This window comes from Chrysemys picta, chromosome 2 (assembly GCF_011386835.1).
Source record: "Chrysemys picta bellii isolate R12L10 chromosome 2, ASM1138683v2, whole genome shotgun sequence".
NCBI classification, from domain to species: domain Eukaryota; kingdom Metazoa; phylum Chordata; order Testudines; family Emydidae; genus Chrysemys; species Chrysemys picta.
Window position 1 is genome coordinate 31,873,261 of NC_088792.1, and position 19,548 is coordinate 31,892,808.

Genomic DNA, 19,548 nt, shown 5'->3' on the forward strand with positions numbered 1-19,548 from the left:
TGACAGCGCACTGTTGTGGCCACATTTGCAGCTGCATTGGGAGCGGTGCATCCTGGGCAGGTATCCCAGCGTTCAGGTGGCTACAATGTGCTTTTCAAAAGGGGAGGGGAGGGTTTGGGTGGAGTGTGACAGGGAGCGTGGGGGGGGGGGGAGTGGATTTTTGGAGTGCGGACACTATGTCAGCACCCTGCCTTGCAAGTTCTGACCCCCCTCCCTCCTCCACCCCTCTCTCGCTCACTGAAAGCAAACAGCAGCTGTTTGTTTTTTTTCTCTCAGACCAGATAATCAGCTGCTCCCCGAAACGGACCTCAAACCCCCTCTCCCTCCCCCCCGCGCGCTGCCTCTCTCTTCAAGCAAACATTAGATGTGGGCGTTCCAAAGGGAGCCCCCCCGCCTCTGCTCATTCACAGCAAACAGTAGCTGTGTTTATTTTTTTGATAATCCCCTCCCAGAGTGTCCGAGTTCACAACAAAACAAAGAGAGGCATCACAACAAAACAAGGAGAGGAAGCTTCACTTAAAAGGATTATGGGTAGTTTCCGGAGGTCAATCACTGCGTAATAAGGTTACTTCCCATTTACACTGGAGCACCAGCATCTCAGCCACTCCGCAGCAGCTGTTAATCCTCTCGGGGTGGTGGAGTATATGCAGCGCTGTAGCCACGGAGATACAGCGCTGTAAGTGCCCTGCCAGTGTGGTCGGGGAGTGAGTTACAGCGCTGGGGACAGCTTTATTGCGCTGTAACTCTCAAGTGTAGCCAAGGCCTATCTCTTGCAGCAAGCAGTATATAAAGCTTTAGAATTAAGAAAACTGCTATGCATGCCTATACTATATCTATCTAGCGATTCCTGAACTTTGGTCCATGGAGCACTTGCTGATGGTTCAGAGACCTGGCTTGTCACATAGTGCTGGCTCTTCTCATTTTTTGTTGATGAAGTGCATTAAAATGTAAATGTAAGGTATTTTATCATCTTAATTCTTCCATGTAAATATATTGCTGTAGGTGTCACAGTGATGTAATGTGACTGTGATTGGGAGGTGACATTAGTGATCTTAATAATCTCAATTAAGAATATGTTACACCCTGTGAAAAGCTTGGAACTCCCTTCATCATCTAGCTAAATATTTAGTGTTATACATGGGGATGATAGTAAGGTACCTTTTTAACCTCCTGAGTTGATCAATTTATTGTATGCCCTAAAGCATGAGCTTTAACCTTCAAGCTCATACTTGAATATTACTCTTCTGGTTACAGAGTACCAACAGGGTACTATCCCAGCAGGATATCCATAATCTTGGACATGCCTACTTTAACCTAACAAATGATCCTTGCTTGTTGCCAGTTCCAAAGACTAATTAACAATGGTCAGGTCCATAAGCATAACTGCATAGACAACAGAAGAAGAATGTTGATCTGTTTGGTGATGGAATTAATGTAAACAATGTACATTCTATGCTGGGATGCTATTAAAAAAAGTGAGTCATTTACTTTAATAAAGAAGAAATTAACATACTTTTCAAAAGTGCCTAGACTATGTCAAATGACTTCTGAAGGCAGCATTGTTAAGAATTAATAAAGAATCTTGCCTGAAAGCATGTCACATGGGAAGACAGTTGTTCCTGTTAATAGGTTCAGAAAAATGACTTGACAGCAAAAAGTCTTAAAGCAAATAGACTATTTTCCTGTGCTTTTAAAGTCTAAGGTTTCTCTAGCCTAGAAATATACCAGCTTTATCCTCATTTTATTGTTTCCACTATTTTTGAGGTGTATTGTGCAACGAAGAGGAAATGAAAACAATCTTTAAACATTCAAGTGTAAAGATGTTTATTTGACACCTGCAATGTGGGAAAATAGAAAAATGGCAAATGTTCTCTCAGAAAATTTACAGGGTATATTAACACTGTTTACATTAGCAATGCAAAGTATTTAAGCTACTAAGAAGCACTGCTTATTGTCACTGAATTTTAACAAGGCTGTCATCAGTCCTTCATACCTGAACTCTGTTTCTGTCTTCGTCTTTTTTGGCAGAAACATTTGAAACCTGGGTTTTATATTGCCTTACAGGTTCCTTCTCCTTCAAAATGGACTTGTCTGTCCTATTAAGTAAAGTCTCCTCATGGTTTGTGATGGTACCAGAGGCACCTTTGATTATAGATCATGTACAGTTAGGCCCTGCATATTTTACAAATTTAACATTTATTTTAAAATATATTTAATTTTTATTTCAGTGGAATTCAAAGTACTTATCCTGGACTCTGAACTTGCACAGCATTTTAAAAGTATATTAAAAATAAAACAATCAAATACAGAAGCATATACAGACTGCCATAAATTCACAATGATGCTGGCTAATATTACTAAATTAAGTAGTAATCCCATTTTTCCATAGCAGGAAATAAGTAACTAATACGTTTTCAGCCTATACATTTCTTAAATTGCTTTTAAGCACTTGAGAGATCACTGTTTGAATCCTAGAAGTTGAGTTAACTGTAAGCATGGTCCCATAGCAAACAGTTCAGTTTTTAGTTGTAGTATGGGCCAGGTTGCTAGATAATACTTAGCTGCTGATATACAGTGAATTGTGAGAGTGCCTCTGTGGGCTAGATACCTGCAGAGTAGATATTTCCCTAGCAAGGAAATAACCAGAGGTTAGATGCACTCCAGCACACATGGAGGAAAAACACTTCTGAAAGACTAAATGGCTGACCATTCAGCTCTGATTTGACATGGGAACAAATTGTGAGAGCCACACACACACACATCACTATTTTACTCTACTTGTTACCATTGTCATGCAGACATGAGTGTACTGAATCCATGACAAATAAATATGGCTCTGCGTTCTCAGATGTGAAATAATTCTTACTAGTATAGGACACTTATAAATCTGTCTTGGACACAATTACCAAATTTTATTTTTTTTTAACGTGAGGTTCTCCATTTGGAGTGATTCGTTCTTATGATGCACGTTGAAATATTTCAATAAGACATGAAAAATCACTATTTTTTTTTACATTTCTTGTTGAAGTATGAATCCTATATATAATAAAATGAAAAGCTGCTAACATAAGCATGGTATCTGCCATGGCAGTAGCAGTGTTAACCCTTTATTGGAGCGTGGTGCAGCTCAGGATGTTAATTCATTATATTCATCTAACTTTTCATTAGTAGCTCTCAAAGTGCTTCATAAGTATCAGTATGTGTTATTCCCATTTTACACATGGAAAAACTGAGTCATTAAGAGGTTGTGACTTGCCAGATGTTACCATAATGAGTCAGTGGCAAATTTGAGAATAATAATCCCTAGCTCTTACATAACACTCTTTTCACCAGTAGGTCTTAAAGCACTTTACGATTGAGGTTAGTGTAATCTGTGATGGGTTGGATCACAGAAATCCCCTTGGGGCTGCCAACTGATGTGCCAAGACTACTTCTTTCCCTGCCTGCTTGGGACTCTAGCACCCTGTCTTGTTGAGCCAGACACGCCAGTCTGCTCCAATACAGACCCAGGTCTGAACTATGTGCCCCAAAGCTGCAGACTTAACTGAAAGCAACTTAAAAAGTGTTCCCATCTTTAACACTCAGATGCCCAAATCCCAATGGGGTCCAAACTCCAAATAAATCTGTTTTTAAACTTATAAATTGTTCACCCTCTATAACACTGATAGAGAGATATGCACAACTGTTGCCCCTCCTCCCCCCAGGTATTAATACATACTCTGGGTTAATTAATAAGTAAAAAGTGATTTTATTAAATAAAGAAAGTAGGATTTAAGTGGTTCCAAGTAGTAACAGACAGAACAAAGTGAATTACCAAGTAAAATAAAATAAAACATGCAAGTCTAGGCCTAATACAGTAATAAAACTGAATATAGATAAAATCTCACCCTCAGAGATGTTTCAATAAGTTTCTTTCACAGACTGGATGCCTTCCTAGTCTGGGCACAATCCTTTCCCCTGGTACAGCCCTTGTTCCAGCTCAGGTGGTAGCGAGGGGATTTCTCATGATTGCAGCCCCCTTATATGGCTTTGGGACAAGGCAGCAATCTTTTATCTCTCTGGGTCTTTCTCTCCTTCCCCCCCCCCTCCCCAAAGCACCAGGTTTAAGATGGATTTCAGTACCAGGTGGCATGGTCACATTTCCTGTGAGATTCCAAACCTTCATTCCTCTCAGCCTGACTCACAGGAAGGCCTGCCTGCAAACAGAGCACTTCACAGTCAATTGTCCTGGCTGATGGGAGCCATCAAGATTCCAAACCACCATTAATGGCCCACACTTTGCATAATTACAACAGGCCCTCAGAGTTATATTTTATATTTCTAGTTTCAGATACAAGAGTGATACATTTATACAAATAGGATGACCACACTCAGTAGATTATAAGCCTTGTAATGATCTTACAAGAGACCTTTTGAATGAAGCATATTTTTGTTACATTGTATTCACACTCATCAGCATATTTTCATAAAATCATATAGAGTGCAACGTCACATCATTATCCCCTTTTTACATTTTAATAAAACTATGGTGTCCTGCTTCTGTCAGATGCCATACCCAACGGATTACAATCCCTTGTGTAATGAATCAACAAGTACATTCTTAGTTGTCTAATGTGTTTCAAAGTGCAGGTTCTGCTACTTTAGCATTGCCCCAGAAAAAAATTCCAGTCAAGATTTTTTTTATTGTTAAAATGTCATACCGTTCTCATTTGCTGTTTGTATATTCAATAAAAAGCTTTGTTTGGAATGTTTTTTAACTTACTTGGATGCTGCATGAATTTCTGTGCACATGATAATTTAGTGCTACTGTGGCAGAGATGGGGGCTTGCTGCAAAATTTAGGGCTAGTATTATACAGAATATGCATGGCCCTGCTTATAGAATTTGTGCCTTTCTCGAAGTCATGCCTCTTTGGATACTGTCAGGATATTAAACTAAATTGCAACTTTTTACTCTTAAATATATATATATATTTTGTGGTTAAATGTAGCGTAAATCTGGTCTAAGAAGTAGTTATTGCATTGCCACCACCAGGAGACAGGAATTGCTGTATCAGAATAGACTACTTTGCAGTGTCTCCTTTCTTCCCCCACAAACATCCTTCTGGCCAAATAGGGTTGGATGTTACACTCTCAGACCTTATCATAGTTCATGATCCAGAGGTATCATAATAGGGTGACATGACACACCCCTTTTATACAACTGTGTTTGTAGTGCTCTTAACACTTCCCAGTGTGGAGAGTAAAGGTCTAAATCCAATGTTAATTCCACTCTACAGGTGCAGGCAGCAAGAATTTGGGACCAGAAATCAAACACCTGGATGACAGTACAATGTACTATAACATCAGGCTAGTTCCTATTTACCTCTTCAGAAAACAGCACCAGAGAATTTAGCTTTCAAGACTTAGGGTTTAAACACTTAGGCTATTGTTTACAGTTTCATGGCTGAATCGGTGATGTTATGAAAAATTATGCTGTTGGAAAATATACAGATGAATTATCTAGGTTTTATGTTAGTATAAATTTGACCCTGTTGATAGTGTGATTTTTCTCTTCTTTAGTATAATGCTTCACCACAGCAGCAAAGAGAAATAATTAAGAGTAGGAGTCTGGACAGGAAGCTACAAGAACCAATAGTTTTAACAAAGTGGAGGCACAGCACGATTGTGTTGGACACCAATGACAAGGTAGGAATGAGTTAAAGAGCATGTTAGTATTTTGGTCATTGTCTGGTTTGTGAAGTGTTTAATTCACACTAATTTCTGAAGGATTCATTATTGGCAGTTTTTTCTATGCTACGTACCAGCAGTGTGCGTAAATATTCAACGAAACCAAGGACTACTTGAAAACTGGTATCTTTCTTTTTATTTTGAAATAGAGTAGCTTGTTTTTTATCTTTATTGGACTCTTTCCCTTTCTTCTGAACTATTTCCATAAGCCTTCATGTTGAATTTTAACTAATATTAATTTAGGCTTTGTATGTTCAAAACCATTTACTTGCCTCTAATTAGAAACCACCTATGTTTTGGTTAAAAATGGATAATATTTTGCAACATAATATCAGTTATGTAAAATGCTCCTTACCTTGTATCTGAAGGCTTGAACTGTCAGCAGCAGAGATATGGTATGAAAACACTGGTGAAGTGCAAACATTTACAGTTTTCTTTTTCAGTAGGTGTTTATATGGGTTTCACTGTCACAGTAATATTAGGCACACATGGGTATTTGCCAAGCTAAATATTATCTTTAAGATGGGAGTGATAGTAGAAATATGTAGTGACTTTATTCTTTTAACAAATATTCCCTTGAGTTCCTTTGTATTTGGTTTGGTGAGGAGAACATTTCAGCTAATAATGTTGAGGATATACTATTGTCACATGGAGCTATTTTTGCTTATACACAGGGTATTGAAAGTGCTAAACATGTGGCTCTATTTTCTCTCCAGAGATCAACTGAGTTGAATAGCTCTTTCTCATTTTTAAAAGCTGCTCCTTGCACAGTGATTGTTGATAGTCCCCCTCAATTAGGTTCTTTTAGCACCTAACAAAATATAAAGAAACGTATCTTAAGTAAAATTAAAAGGACAAGTGTGCCCACTATACCCTTTATCTCATTTTAGCAATAGCTGAGTTATTACCATAAGATGCTTTCAGTAAATTATAGGTATCAATATAAATAGAGTAGAAATGAAACTAGCATTGTATCCTGATGAGTTTCTAGCTTTCAAAATTCAGCCAGAGCAATCAGTCTCAGGATTTTAATGGAAATCATGGGTAACTTTGCAATACTGAGGATATAAAATAAACTAGTTAAAATCTGATACCTATCAGTTGGAATGGATGCTCTGTCTCCTCTCTCCCTACCCACGGGGCCATGCTGAAAATTTCCCTTTAATAAAGGCAAAGGGGAAAATTAGATAGTTGGGAATATGGATCTCCATAGTTGTATAAACATAAATGGGCAACTGCTATTACAAATGTTAAGGAAGCTCTTGTTAAATGGAAAACGTTCTGCATTACTATTGAGTAGAGTGACTGTAATAAAAATGAATATGCTGTTTAGAATATTATAACTTCATACAGATGTATTTTTATTTTAAATCATTCTCTCTCTTAATTGAAAGAGAGTGCTTTCTTCCAGAAACTGAGTAAACTCAGGTGCCCAAAAGAGGGAGAATGTATTGGATTGCCTGGCTTCAAAAAGTACTATTGGACTACCCAATTAGAATACACACCGTGCCCGGAAGCCAATGGGTAGCACTTGTCTTGGAATCAAACAATTTTCACCTGCCCGTGTTACTTTATTGAAAACTTTATTTTGTTAAAAGAAATTTATTATATGGCCCAGCCACGGTACATCCCCTTTATACAAGGTCTGGTTCAAGATTAGGAAAGTTCTCTGAACACAATAGAAAATAGTCAGTAGTAGGAGGTCTAGGCTTTCCACAAGGACTCATAGATCCCATATTCCAAATGTGGGCAAGATTGGGACTCAAAAGAGACTACAAAATAATCGTTCACAAATAGCAGGCTTCCTATATCTATAACAAAAAGGTGTTTGAAACAAGAACTGGCTGTACTACCTGCAATTCAGAAGCAACTTTTTAAAATACTTCAATATTAAAAAGACTTGCAGGAACTGCATCCTATTGAAAAGTCTGCTATAAACCCTTTGACCTTAATAAATCTTAATATCAGCCTATAAAATACTAATGAAGCTTACTGAAGGGAACTCCACAGTTACCATAGCTCTTAGGAATAAAGGTTTAAACATAAAAATTAGCCAAAAGCCATGGATAAAAGATGGATGGATAAAAATATATTTTTCCAGAAATTGTGGACTGTCTAGTTCTTTTTAATCCCCATGAGCTTTAGTTTTTCAAGATTATATAATTTGCAATAAACAATAAATCTAAATTACAAGGAATGTAATTTTCATGCAATATGGTCATATCAGTTAACACAAACTTCTTGAGCAAAAGTAACATAGTAAAGTACAAGTTGGAGATTGTGCTACACACAATTCTGTATTAAATGTTAATACTTCTTAAAATTGGCAAATGCTGTATACTATAGTTAAATCTGCGCCCCCCCCCCCCAAATTCCTGATGGCATAGATCAGTGGTCTCCAATCTTTTTGCGCCTAAGATCACTTTTTGAATCTAAGGGCAACCTAGGATCTACCCCGCCCCACTCACTCCATCCCCCTGCTTCCTCTGTCGCTCACTCTCCCCCACCTTCACTCACTTTCACCAGGCTGGGGTAGGGGGTTCAGGTTCGGGAAGGGGTGTGGGCTCTGGGCTGGGGCCGAGGGGTTTGCAGTGGGAGGGGGCTCTGGGCAGAGTCTGGGGTAGAGAGTTAGGGTGCGGGCTCTGGGATGGAGTTTGGGTGCAGGAGGGGGCTCCAGGCTGGGGCAGAGTGTTGGGGTATAGGGTGCTGGCTCTGGGAGGGGGCTGGGGGTTGGGGTGTGGCATCCTGCCGGGCAGCACTTACCTTTGGCGGCTCCCAGTTGGCAGCAGGCGCAACGAGGCTAAGACAGGCTCCCTGCCTACCCCAGCCCCACACTGCTCCCAGAAGGGGCCAATGCGCCCCTGCTCGGGAGTGGGGGGGAGGGGAGGGAGATGGGATGGGATGTGGCTCCGTGCACTGCCCCTCTCTGCAAGCAGCTCTCCTGGCCAATGGGAGCTGCGGGGGCAATGCTTGCAGGCAGGAACAGCGCACAGAGGGAGACCCCTGTCTCCTCTCTCCCTGCCCGCGGGGCCATGCTGTCTGCTTCCGTGAACATGATCACAAAGGACAGTATAATTCAAACTGATCAGAATAAACCTTATAATGGAGCAAGTCTTGGTAAGAACAATACAGAACTTGGACGAGTTTGAAAGAAAATGGGAAACAATCAGCTATTTCAAAATAAAATATACCAACACTATATAGTTTTAAAACCATTTGATACTATAATATAGGGTATAATGTTCTCCTTGGGTAGATATTATTGAAAGCATTATATATGTTTACAATATATTTATTTTTTAAAAAACATGGAATAAGTAAATATTAGTGATACTGACTTCAGACAGACACTTAAATAATTAAAGCATAATAATGTGTTTGGTACCGTACAAGTTATAAATACAAGAATCCCTGACCTGAAGGGTTCTATCACAGCTTTGCCTGTTTGATTCCCATAATGAAGAAGGTATAGCCATTTATGGCCTGCATGAATAATTTACACCTGTCAGTTTGATAGTGTTTTAAATATCAAAGTGAACACGTGACATCCATTTGATGTTTTTTCAGTGTAGAACTAAATCTTATCAGTATTAGGAATTCAAAGACTTCCTGTCTATGTTGGAGAGATTTTCCCCAAGATAAAAAATGGTTCAAACTAATTATAAATCCAATTGGTGCCCTAGTGTGGGCAAGGTTTTTGGACAGCTTGAAACATTTTTACTGAAACAATTTAATGGAATTGTTTTAAAAACTGGTTAGAAACTTTCCTAGTATAGACAGTGCTTCAAGGCTAGATGTACTATGTGCTCTCAGTTCCCACTGAAGTCAGTTTAGGACACTCAGCACTTAACTCTGTAAAGATTTCAGCAATGACTGGAAGAACCAGGACACTTTTGATTCCTGCAAGTGCTTTCACACACTGAAAGAACAGATATTACAAAATTTTGCTAATTATTTTCATTTTCAAAGCTGCGGAATACAAAAAGTAAACAGGAAACATAAGTAGTGAACAATAAACCTGAATTTTAAAAATCTATTGGTAATATTGCAAGTTATTAATTTCATTTGGTCTTTTATTAAATTATTACTTTAACCTCGCAACGGAGCAAGTTGAATATTGAAAAACAAAGCAAAAACAAATCACTATTCAACTTGCTGAAAAAAAACAACTCAACTATATATAGAACTAGTAATTGAGGGAAAAGGTGTGGTCCAATAGGTAGAGCACCACATTGGTGTTAGGAAGCCTGATTCTGTGGCACTGTCACACACACAAACAAAATGAGCACAGAAGTGCTTATCCTCCTCTGGGAAGCATTTTGTGGTTGATAGTGAACAATCACCTCAGTAGCACTTTTCATCTAAGTTCTATTAGACTGAATCTCTTAATCTTTGCTTCTCTGGGAAGTGGCAATTCTCTATCTCTGATGTGAGGACTCTGTCCAAAGAGCTATAGTAGTCCATTATATTGCCATGTTCTTGACAATGTGTCACCAATTACATACTTGCCAATATTGAGATCATTCTCCACCTAAGCTGGGTCCTGGGGGCCATGGAAGTTTGGGGGAGTGTGCATTCTGGTGAATCTTATTTTCAGTGACTTACGGCTTCTAAAAGCATTCAGACACTTAAGGTAAGTCTATACTTCAATAAAAGACTTGCAGCACAGCCTCAGCTGGTCCAGGTTAGCGGACTTGGGCTTGGACTGCGGGGCTAAATATTGAGTGTAGACATTGGGCTTAGGCTAGACCCTGGGCTCGGGGACCTGGAGGGTCCCCCAGAGCCTGCGCTCCAGCCCAAGCCTGAATGTCTATGCTGCAATTTTTTGCCCCTCAGCCTGAGCCCAAGTCAACTAACCCAGGCTCTGAGACTCCATGCCCTGGGCTTTCTATTGCAGTGCAGACTTACCTTTAGATGCTTATCTTAGCCCAGTGGTCCCCAACCTTTTTCGTCTGGTGGGTGCTAGATGACGGCCCACAGAGGACTGTGGCAGCGGACGAGCATCCTCCGAAATGCTGTCGGCAAGCGGCAACGTCAATAGGCAATGCCACCGAGGAGCAGCGTCATCCAGAGGCGTCGCTGCTGAAATGTCGCCGAAAATCGGAGGCATTTCGGCGGTGACGCCTCTGGATGATGCTGCTTCTCGGCGGCATTTCGGCGGATGCTCGTCCGCCAGCCAGTACACGGGCGCACTTAGATGCCCCGACGGGCGCCATGGCGCCCCCGGGCACCGCGTTTGGGACCCCTGTCTTAGCCTATAGAAGAGCCCACCTCACTAAATCCTGTTTTCGGTCTAATTTCAAAACTCAGGGATGGTCCAGCCAAATCAGGACTACTGACATGTTTTTAATGGGCTCTGTTGGTTCTAGGCTTAATTTTGTAGACCTTGTTTTTCACCAGAGACTCCTCTCCTAGAGTAAGATTTCTTGTTATCACTGGGTTGTCCTTGGGTGTGTCTATACTAACTGAGGAAATTGTTGCAGGACACTGAGCAAATAAAATGTTTTATAAATTGGTTTTGCCATGCACACACCAGTGGTGGTGTTGTGCCATTTTGGCACATCCACATTCAGTCTGCCTTATGGCTGTGGTTGTACCATTGTATTCTCTGGTTCCTGATGCACCTATCTCATAGCACCAAACAGAGTTGGGCACTATTTTGTAGAGTGGAACTAGGTGAAACAGCGTGAGCCAGTAAAAAAAAGGAACACTCGCAGGAGCTTGTTCACATTGGAGAGAGATTGTTGTAGATTGACTCAAATCCAGCTACACAAATACAAAGATCTTGCGCTGGTTTTAAACGCGACTAGTACAAATGTTTATAGAATCATAGGGTTAGAAGGGACCGCAAGGGTCATCTAGTCTAACCGCCTGCCAAAATGCAGGATTTGTTCTGTCTAAACCATCCGAGACAGATGGCTATCCAGCCTCTTTCTGAAAACCTCCATCGAAGGAGCTTCCACAACCTCCCTAGACAGTGTGTTCCATTGTCCTACTGTTCTTAGAGTTAAGTTTTTCCTGAGATTTAATCTAAATTTGCTATGCAGTAGTTTGAACTTATCCTGCCCTATGTGGCAAGGGAGAACAACTTTTCTCCATACTTTTTTTATGGCAGCCTTTCAAGTATTTGAAGACTATCATGTCACACTTCAATCTCCTCTTTTCCAAACTAAACATATCCAGTTCCTTCAGCCTTTGCTCATATGGCTTGCATTCCATCCCTTTGATCATGTTTGCTCACTTCTGGATCCTTTCCAGTTTCTCCACATCCTTTCTGTACATTGGTGAGCAAAACTGGACACAATGCTCCCACTGAGGCCTAACCAGCACCGAGTAGAGCAGTACTATCAGCTCCCGTGACTTGCATGGTATACCTCTATTAATGCAATCTAAAACTGCATTTGCTTTTTTTGCAACACAGCATCACGTTCTTGACTTATGTTGAGGTTGTGATCAATCACAACTCCCAGATCCTTTTCAGCAGGGCAGCTGCCAAGACAGTTATCTCCCATTCTGTATTTGCATTTGGTTTTTCTTTTCTCAGTGTAGCACTTTACATTTGTCTATGTTGAATTTCAATTTGTTGTCTGTAGCCTAGTTTTCCAATTTATCAATATCCCTCTGAATCTTAATTCTATCCTCCAGAATTTTGGCAAAACGTCCCGTCCGCCCCCGCCCCAAGCTTTGATCAGCACGCTCTGTATTCCTACACCCAGGTCATTAATAAAGATGTTAAACAACACTGGACCCAGAACAGATCTCTCTGGAACCCCACTTGAGACCTCCCTCCATCCTGACATCATTCATTAATAGTTACTCTTTCTATGCATTGTTTAGCCAATTATGCATCCACCTAATGGTATTTCCACTAAGCCCGCATTTCTCCAGCTTACTTACCAGAATGTCATGTGGGACTGTGTCAAAAGCCTTGCTGAAGTCCAGGTATATTATGTCCACTGCATTCCCACTATCCACCAAATCAGTTACCCTGTCAAAGGAGAAAATCAAGCTGGTTTGGTATGATTTGTTCTTTGTAAAGTCATGCTGGTTTCTAGTTATTACCATTTCATCCTCCAGGTATTTGTAAATTGAATGTTTTATACATTGCTCTAGTCACTTCCCAGATATTGAAGTCAGGCTGACTGGTCTGTAGTTCCCCAGCTCCTCCTTTTCCCCCTTTCTAAAGTCGAGCACTATTTTAGCCCTTCTTCAGTCTTCTGGGACCTCTTCTGTCATCCATGAGTTTGCAAACAGTATTGCCAGTGTCTCCGAGATTATATCAGCTAATTCCTTCAGTACCCTCAGGTGAATAGCATCAGGCCCCGCTGATCTGAATTTATTCAAATTGGTCAAAAAATCTCTAATGCGTTCTTTACTTATCCTGATTTGCATCCCTTCCCCTTTATTGTCTATGGTAACTTCGCTAGTTGTCTGGTCACATGTTATTTTTTGTGAGAAGACTGAGGCATTTAGCACCTCTGCCTTCCTAACATAGTCTGTTACCAGTTCACCTTCTCCATTGAGCAGCTGACCCACACCGTCCTTGATCTTTCCCTTTTGCCTGGCATGTTTGAAGAACCCCTTCCTGTTGTCTCTAACATTCCTTGCTGACTGCAACTTATTCTTTGCTTTGGCTTTCCTGATTTTTGTCCCTACATGCTTGCGTTATTCCTGTATATACTTCCTTGGTGACATGCCCCCCCCCTTCATTTCCTGTATGTATCCCTTTTGGTTTTTAGATAGATAAAAAGATCCTTGTGCGGCCACATGGCCTCCTGTGGCTCTTCTTATCTTCCCTGTGCGTCAGAATAGCTTGATGTTGAGCCTCTAGTATCACATCTTTTAGGAACTGCCAGCCCCCTTTGACTCCTTTTCTTCCTAATTTGTCTTTCCCTGGAACCTTGCCTACTATTTTTCTGAGTTGGTTGAAATCCACCTTCTTGAAGTCTAACGTCCTTGTTTTGCTGTTTTCATGTCCTCCTTTCCATAGGATCTTGAATTCTGTCAGATGATGATCATGTCCTCCCAAGTTCCCAACCACCTTCCCGTTTGCAACTACTTCATCCCTGTTGGTCAAAACCAAATCCAAAATGAATGACCCCCTTCTTGTTTCCTCAACTTTCTGAATCAGAAGGTTATTCCCTACTCATGCTAAAAATTTGCAGGACATATTAAGCTGTGCTGTAAAAGTCTTCTAACAGATGTCAGGGAAGTTAAAATCCACATTAATACTCGCTCATGTATTAGTTAATCTTGTTACCAGTTTGTAGAATGACTCATCCACTTCCTCTTCTTGTTTTGGTGGCCTATAATAGACCCCCACCATAACATTGCTACTATTCTTTTGCCTTTTATCCTCACCCAGAAACTCTCAGTAGGTCTGTTGCTCACTTTCTCTTAGACCTCAGAGCAAGTGTATATGTTCTTGATGTACAATGCAACACCACCTCCTTTTCCCCCATACTTATCCTTTCAAAACAAGCTAGGAAATGATTGATCATAGAATCATAGGACTGGAAGGGACCTTGAGACCTAGAGGTCATCTGGTCAAGTCCCCTGTACTCATGGTAGGACTAAGTATTATCTAGACCATCCCTGAAAGGTGATACAGCCACTGCATTAGGCATTTCAAGGCATTGCTTATATAATGTATATTCAGTCTGAGCCAATAGTTTAATTCCTTTTCACCTAGTGAGCTCTTATGGCTGGCTGTAAGAGCCTACTACATGCTCTGGTGAGGCAGTATGCACTTGCAAATGCTCTACAAAAACGGCAGTCTCTATGCTAAAGTACAAATGTTCTGAGGAAAGAAAATATAGAGAGGAGCAAAAAGCTAACATTGAATGGAAAGTGGAATTTGAAAATATCACAACCCTTGTTCAGATCATTGAGGTATCCACTGGAGGGTGGATGGATGACTATCGTGGCATTGCATTGGCTTTGATGGAATGGGAGGTGGTTGGGGTGGCCCACAATCAGATGCATTGGAGTTTTCCTGTTCAAATTTAAAAAAAAGGCCACCTAAAATTTCATAGCACTAACAGGGAAAATAACTTTTCCTTTTATATCCTCAATCTAAAATGCACTTAGCTTGGTAGGTGCAGATAGTAATGCAGATCACTGTTTACTGAAACACATCCAACTTCTAGGAAATAATTTCTGGGAAAAAAACAAAATTACTTTTCTCTGTGAAGTCAAAGGAGCACTTGAAGTGGGCGGCGGCAGCAGCAGCAGTATAGGTCACCAAGTGGGCTACAAAAATTAACTTCACAATTTATAACTCAGCAATGTCAATCAGTACCTGCTCAGTGCCTAGCAGCAACGGGCAATACGCACTATGGTGTTTGTACATATTTGTCCACATTTACACTTCTGTGTGACAGAGGAGATTTTTGTGTCTTTCCTTAGGAGTGAAGTAAAATCAGGAAACTTGAATTTTATTATTCAGATTTTTTTCGACAACTCTAATGCCCTTCGTGACCATTATTGTAAAAAAGCTAGCATGCTACTACTATAGTTAGACTTGCGGGGAGATTTCAAACATTTATAACATGAGTGTTATGCATGCCCCTGGAAAAACTAATGCTTTAATATTAAATGTGCACTGAGACAGTTCACTAATCTGGTTTTGGTCAAACCTTTGGAGAAGTACCTGGGAAAGTGAATAAGAAAAAGAATCTCAGTCAATAACAGGTAAAATCAAACAATGTCTCTTATATGAAATATCGCCACTGAAGATCTGTAGGGGAGAATTGCACACAACTTTTCAAATGCAGAATGATTATAAACAGCTTCAGAGGAAACAGGTTTTTTTTTTTTTCAGTTGAATAACTTCCCTGGTCTTTAGAGATTTAGCACTTCCCTTTTTGAGGCATAATTAATACCTAATTCAGTAAACCTGATTCTCTTGCACTTTTTTCAGAAACTTCAAGTCATTGATTACAAGAAATTTAATTAAAATTACTTCAGAATATTTAGCAAAATCTATGTAATAATTATCCACATGTTAAAGTAATTTTGTATTTGTACAGTTACCAACCAAGCACTGGCGTATTTCCTCTGAACATTTCTTGCCTAATGCCAGGTATTCCCACCGCACCCAGAACACATTAGTATCCAGAACATGATTTACCTTTTGACAACACAGGTGAATTTTTAAAATAATGTAAGCAGAATTTTTGTATGGTATTAAGAAGCATCTTTGTAAACTAATATGGCATAGTGAAGATGGTGTTACTATTCCTTTTCAGCAAACATGTCCACATTAACTCAGTTTGTTTGGATTCTGTAAATCTTGCAGGAGCTCTGTCTGAGTTAACAATTTTATAATATCAGTACTTCAGTATACTATTTATGCTTCAAAAAACGATCCATAGTCCAGGACTGAGATTGTAAAATGACTTACGTTTTTTCTTTCCAGGATTAATAATACAAAGAATATTATTGTAGGAAAGAGAATAACTAGTTGCATCTTCTATTTTTCTTGTAGGAATATCCAGCTGCTTCAAAGCCCAACTGTCCGGAAAATGAGTCCTCTCCTTCCTCGCCAAAGCACCAAGCCACAGTCAGTATGCAAGTTGTCTCATAATAGACATGTAGATGCCAGGCAACAAGTGCACTAGATAGTTTAAGACAGCAAGTCTGCTTGTGATTTTAAACAAAGTAAATGTGTATCAGGATTTTCTCTCTCAGTTGGCTTGCATCGGCTTCTGAAATTACATTTAAAAAGTACCCACATTAGGATTTAGACTCTGTCCAATAATGTTGGAAAAGAAAATATTGCATGATTTTCCCTTAGAATAGGATTCAGTATCTCATATGCCTATCGTTTGAGATTGTAACATGCTTACATGTTATACAAACAATAATATCTTCACAACGTCCCTGTAGGGATAGGAAGATTTTCTTTAATGGCTTACATTTTTTTTCAAAGTATTTAGTTAGGACTTGCTTGTGGAATAAATAATTTATGGCAAGTTATTTAGCATCTCAAAGAGAAATCTCCACTATTTTTGTTCAACTGGCAATTTGATAGGTCAAAGGTGTGAAGCACTTCCTATTGTTAGTAAACAGTAATAGTTAATTACAACTGTTGTTTCTGATCTCCCTGCTACCATTGGTGTCTTGCAAAAGAGAAACTGAAATTATGGAAACGTAATGAAAGTCAGTAGTGTGCATTCTTCTCTAGCAAGAGCTTAGCTTTTGGAAGGAAAGCTTGAACTCAGCTGGTTTTATGTGGTGACCTGTGCAACTTTTAACTTTTTAACATCAACTTCATGTTCTGAGTATTAAACAATTTGGGGTTTAGGTTAAATTTAAATACATTTTTGTTTTTTGAAACTGTATGAAATAATTGTGGAATGGGAAAAGCAATTGGGTTTTCCTTTTCACAATTGAAAAGCCATAATGTGATAGCATTAAGACATGTTGAAGCAAGTTTAATGGTCATTAATATTTATCTCGTGAGGTTTAAGGCTACATGCTTTCAGTCTCATCTCTCTCAGTGCACCCAAGGCATGTATTAATCATTCCACAGTTATTCACGATGTGTTGTATTTCCTATTTTATGAACATTCAGGTTGCTAAATAGAACAAAATAGGTAGTTTCTCTCAATATACTAAGTTTTCCCCCTACAAGCAAACTGAATTGCTTGTTTGCCTGTGCACTAAGACAACACTACTGCTTATTTTGATAATTGTTTTTATATATGGCACAGTATTTGAATGATTAAAAATTTATTTTATGTAAATTCTCTACCGGTCTAGACAAGAGAAAAATACTGCCTCTCCAGCAAATTCTGTGTTTCTCAGCTCATTGTTTTTCCACTGCTTTCAAACATCCACACAAAATCAAGTAAATCTTTTCGTATTGCTTGATCCTTAACGTACTTCCTTCTCATCCCTTTTTCACATGGGAAATTACATTAGCGCTCCCACTTTCTGTTGCTTAGTAGGAAATTATTTAGTTTACTCAATCTTCTGGAGTCTTCCTCCCCATTGAGAAGATTGATGTCTTTTGTGCAGGCACAGCTATGGTGGGTGCAAAGGTGTTTTTGTGATGCACTTCCAATAGTACTGCCATATATACCTAGCAACAGCATGTTTCAGCCTGCTTAATAACACTGAAAAGGTGGAGAGGCAGGTTTGACAGTTGTGGGGAGGAAATAAGTTGTCCCCCTTATTAATATTAAAGCGTTAAGGTTTGAATGGAGAGTGCAAAAATGCAAATATTAGTTGTGATTTGTTCGGACCACAAAGGGCATGCTACAAAGAAAATGCTACTTCCCAAGCCGCTCTAGAATATTTCAGCAAACCATTTTTGCATTACAAAAAGGTCAATTTGAAACTGAAACTGTTGTCAAAACCTACCCTTCCCTGCAAATTTCATCACTTGAAAAATGTTGATAAAAGCTTCAATATTCTCAAAATGTCCCATTCTGACATTTTTTAAAATGAAAAATTTCAGTTTCTCAAGTTGAAACTATTTGTTTTGAAACTTGAGCTAATTATAGTAAGAGGTGTTTTTTTTTTTTAATGAAATTTGGTAAAAATCTAACTGAAACATTAACAAATTATCAAAATAAAACATTGAGCCAAATCAGTGTTTTTCAATTTTGTATGGTGTCTTGGAGGAAGCTGGCCCTTTGTATGATGAGTGGTTTGGCCAGCTTCCTCCAGGACACAACTGACTTCTTCCACAAACTCCATACTATTAACAACCTCCCTCAGAGCACCATTCTCACCACCATGGATGTCACTTCCCTATACACCAACATCCCTCACGGCTACATAGCTGCCCGCCTCAAATATTTACAAGACAATGGACAACCCTCAGATATCCACCCCAAAAACATTGCCAAACTCATCCATTTCATCTCCACCCACAATTTTACATTCAACAGCAAACACTTGTCCAAACCATGGGAACAGCCATGGGTACTCGGATGGTTCCCCAATATGCCAACCTCTTCATGGACCATCTTGAAGAAGAATTTCTGGACAAATGCACCATGAAACCGATGATACACCTGAGATACATTGATGAACACACTCAGGCCTTGGCTACGCTTGCGAGTTAGCGCAGTAAAGCAGCCCTGGGTGCCCTAGCTCACTCCCCGTCCACACTGACAAGGCACATAGAGCGCTCTGACTCTGCATCTACAGCGCTGCTGGTACTCCACCTCGGCGAGTGGAATAACCTTTGCTGCGCCCCCACTGGAGTGCCATGGCGCCAGTGTGAACGGGGTGTTGTGGTACTGCGCTGCGATCAGCCTCTGGAAATATCCCATAATCCCCTTAAGTCAAATGGCCACTCTGGTCATTGTTGTGAAATCGGCTGCAGGAATGCGGAAATGCCCTTTCAAAGCTCCATTTTGGAGAAGCCGGCTGCTTATCAGCTCCAAGAAAAAGCAAACATTTACTGTTTGCTTTGAGTGAGTGAGAGAGAGGGGGAGAGGGGTCTGAACTTACCTGATAGCATGCTGACACACTCTCAGCACCCCAAAAACCCACTCTCTCCCCCCCCCACATACATACACACACACTCCCTGTCACACTCCACCACACCCCTGCCATTTGAAAAGCATGTTGCAGTCACTTGCATAATGGGATAGCTGCCCATAATGCACTGCTCCCAATGCTGCTGCTGCAAGTGCCGCAAATGTGGCTACGCCAGTGCTCTTGAAGCTGTCAGTGTGGACAGACTGCAGCGCTTTCCCTACTGCGCTCTGTGAAGGTGGGTTTAACTCCCAGCGCTCTACATCTGCAAGTGTAGCCATGCCCTAAGAAATCTGTTATCTGTGGTCAGGCACTCAGAAACC

General features: G+C 40.1%; 1 protein-coding gene across 33 annotated transcripts in view; it reads left to right on the forward strand.

Annotated features, from left to right (window-relative positions):
• The window catches only part of ARHGAP12 (Rho GTPase activating protein 12), a 151,597-nt gene that overhangs the window by 99,372 nt on the left and 32,677 nt on the right, over positions 1 to 19,548 (forward strand). For 25 of the 33 annotated variants that reach the window (XM_065582855.1, XM_065582860.1, XM_065582862.1 and 22 more), the window contains 2 exons: positions 5,561 to 5,686; positions 16,218 to 16,292. In XM_065582855.1, the coding sequence (XP_065438927.1) occupies positions 5,561 to 5,686; positions 16,218 to 16,292 (201 nt within the window). The remainder of the gene's footprint in view (positions 1 to 5,560; positions 5,687 to 16,217; positions 16,293 to 19,548) is intronic. The other 8 variants (XM_065582869.1, XM_065582873.1, XM_065582882.1 and 5 more) reach the window with 1 other exon arrangement.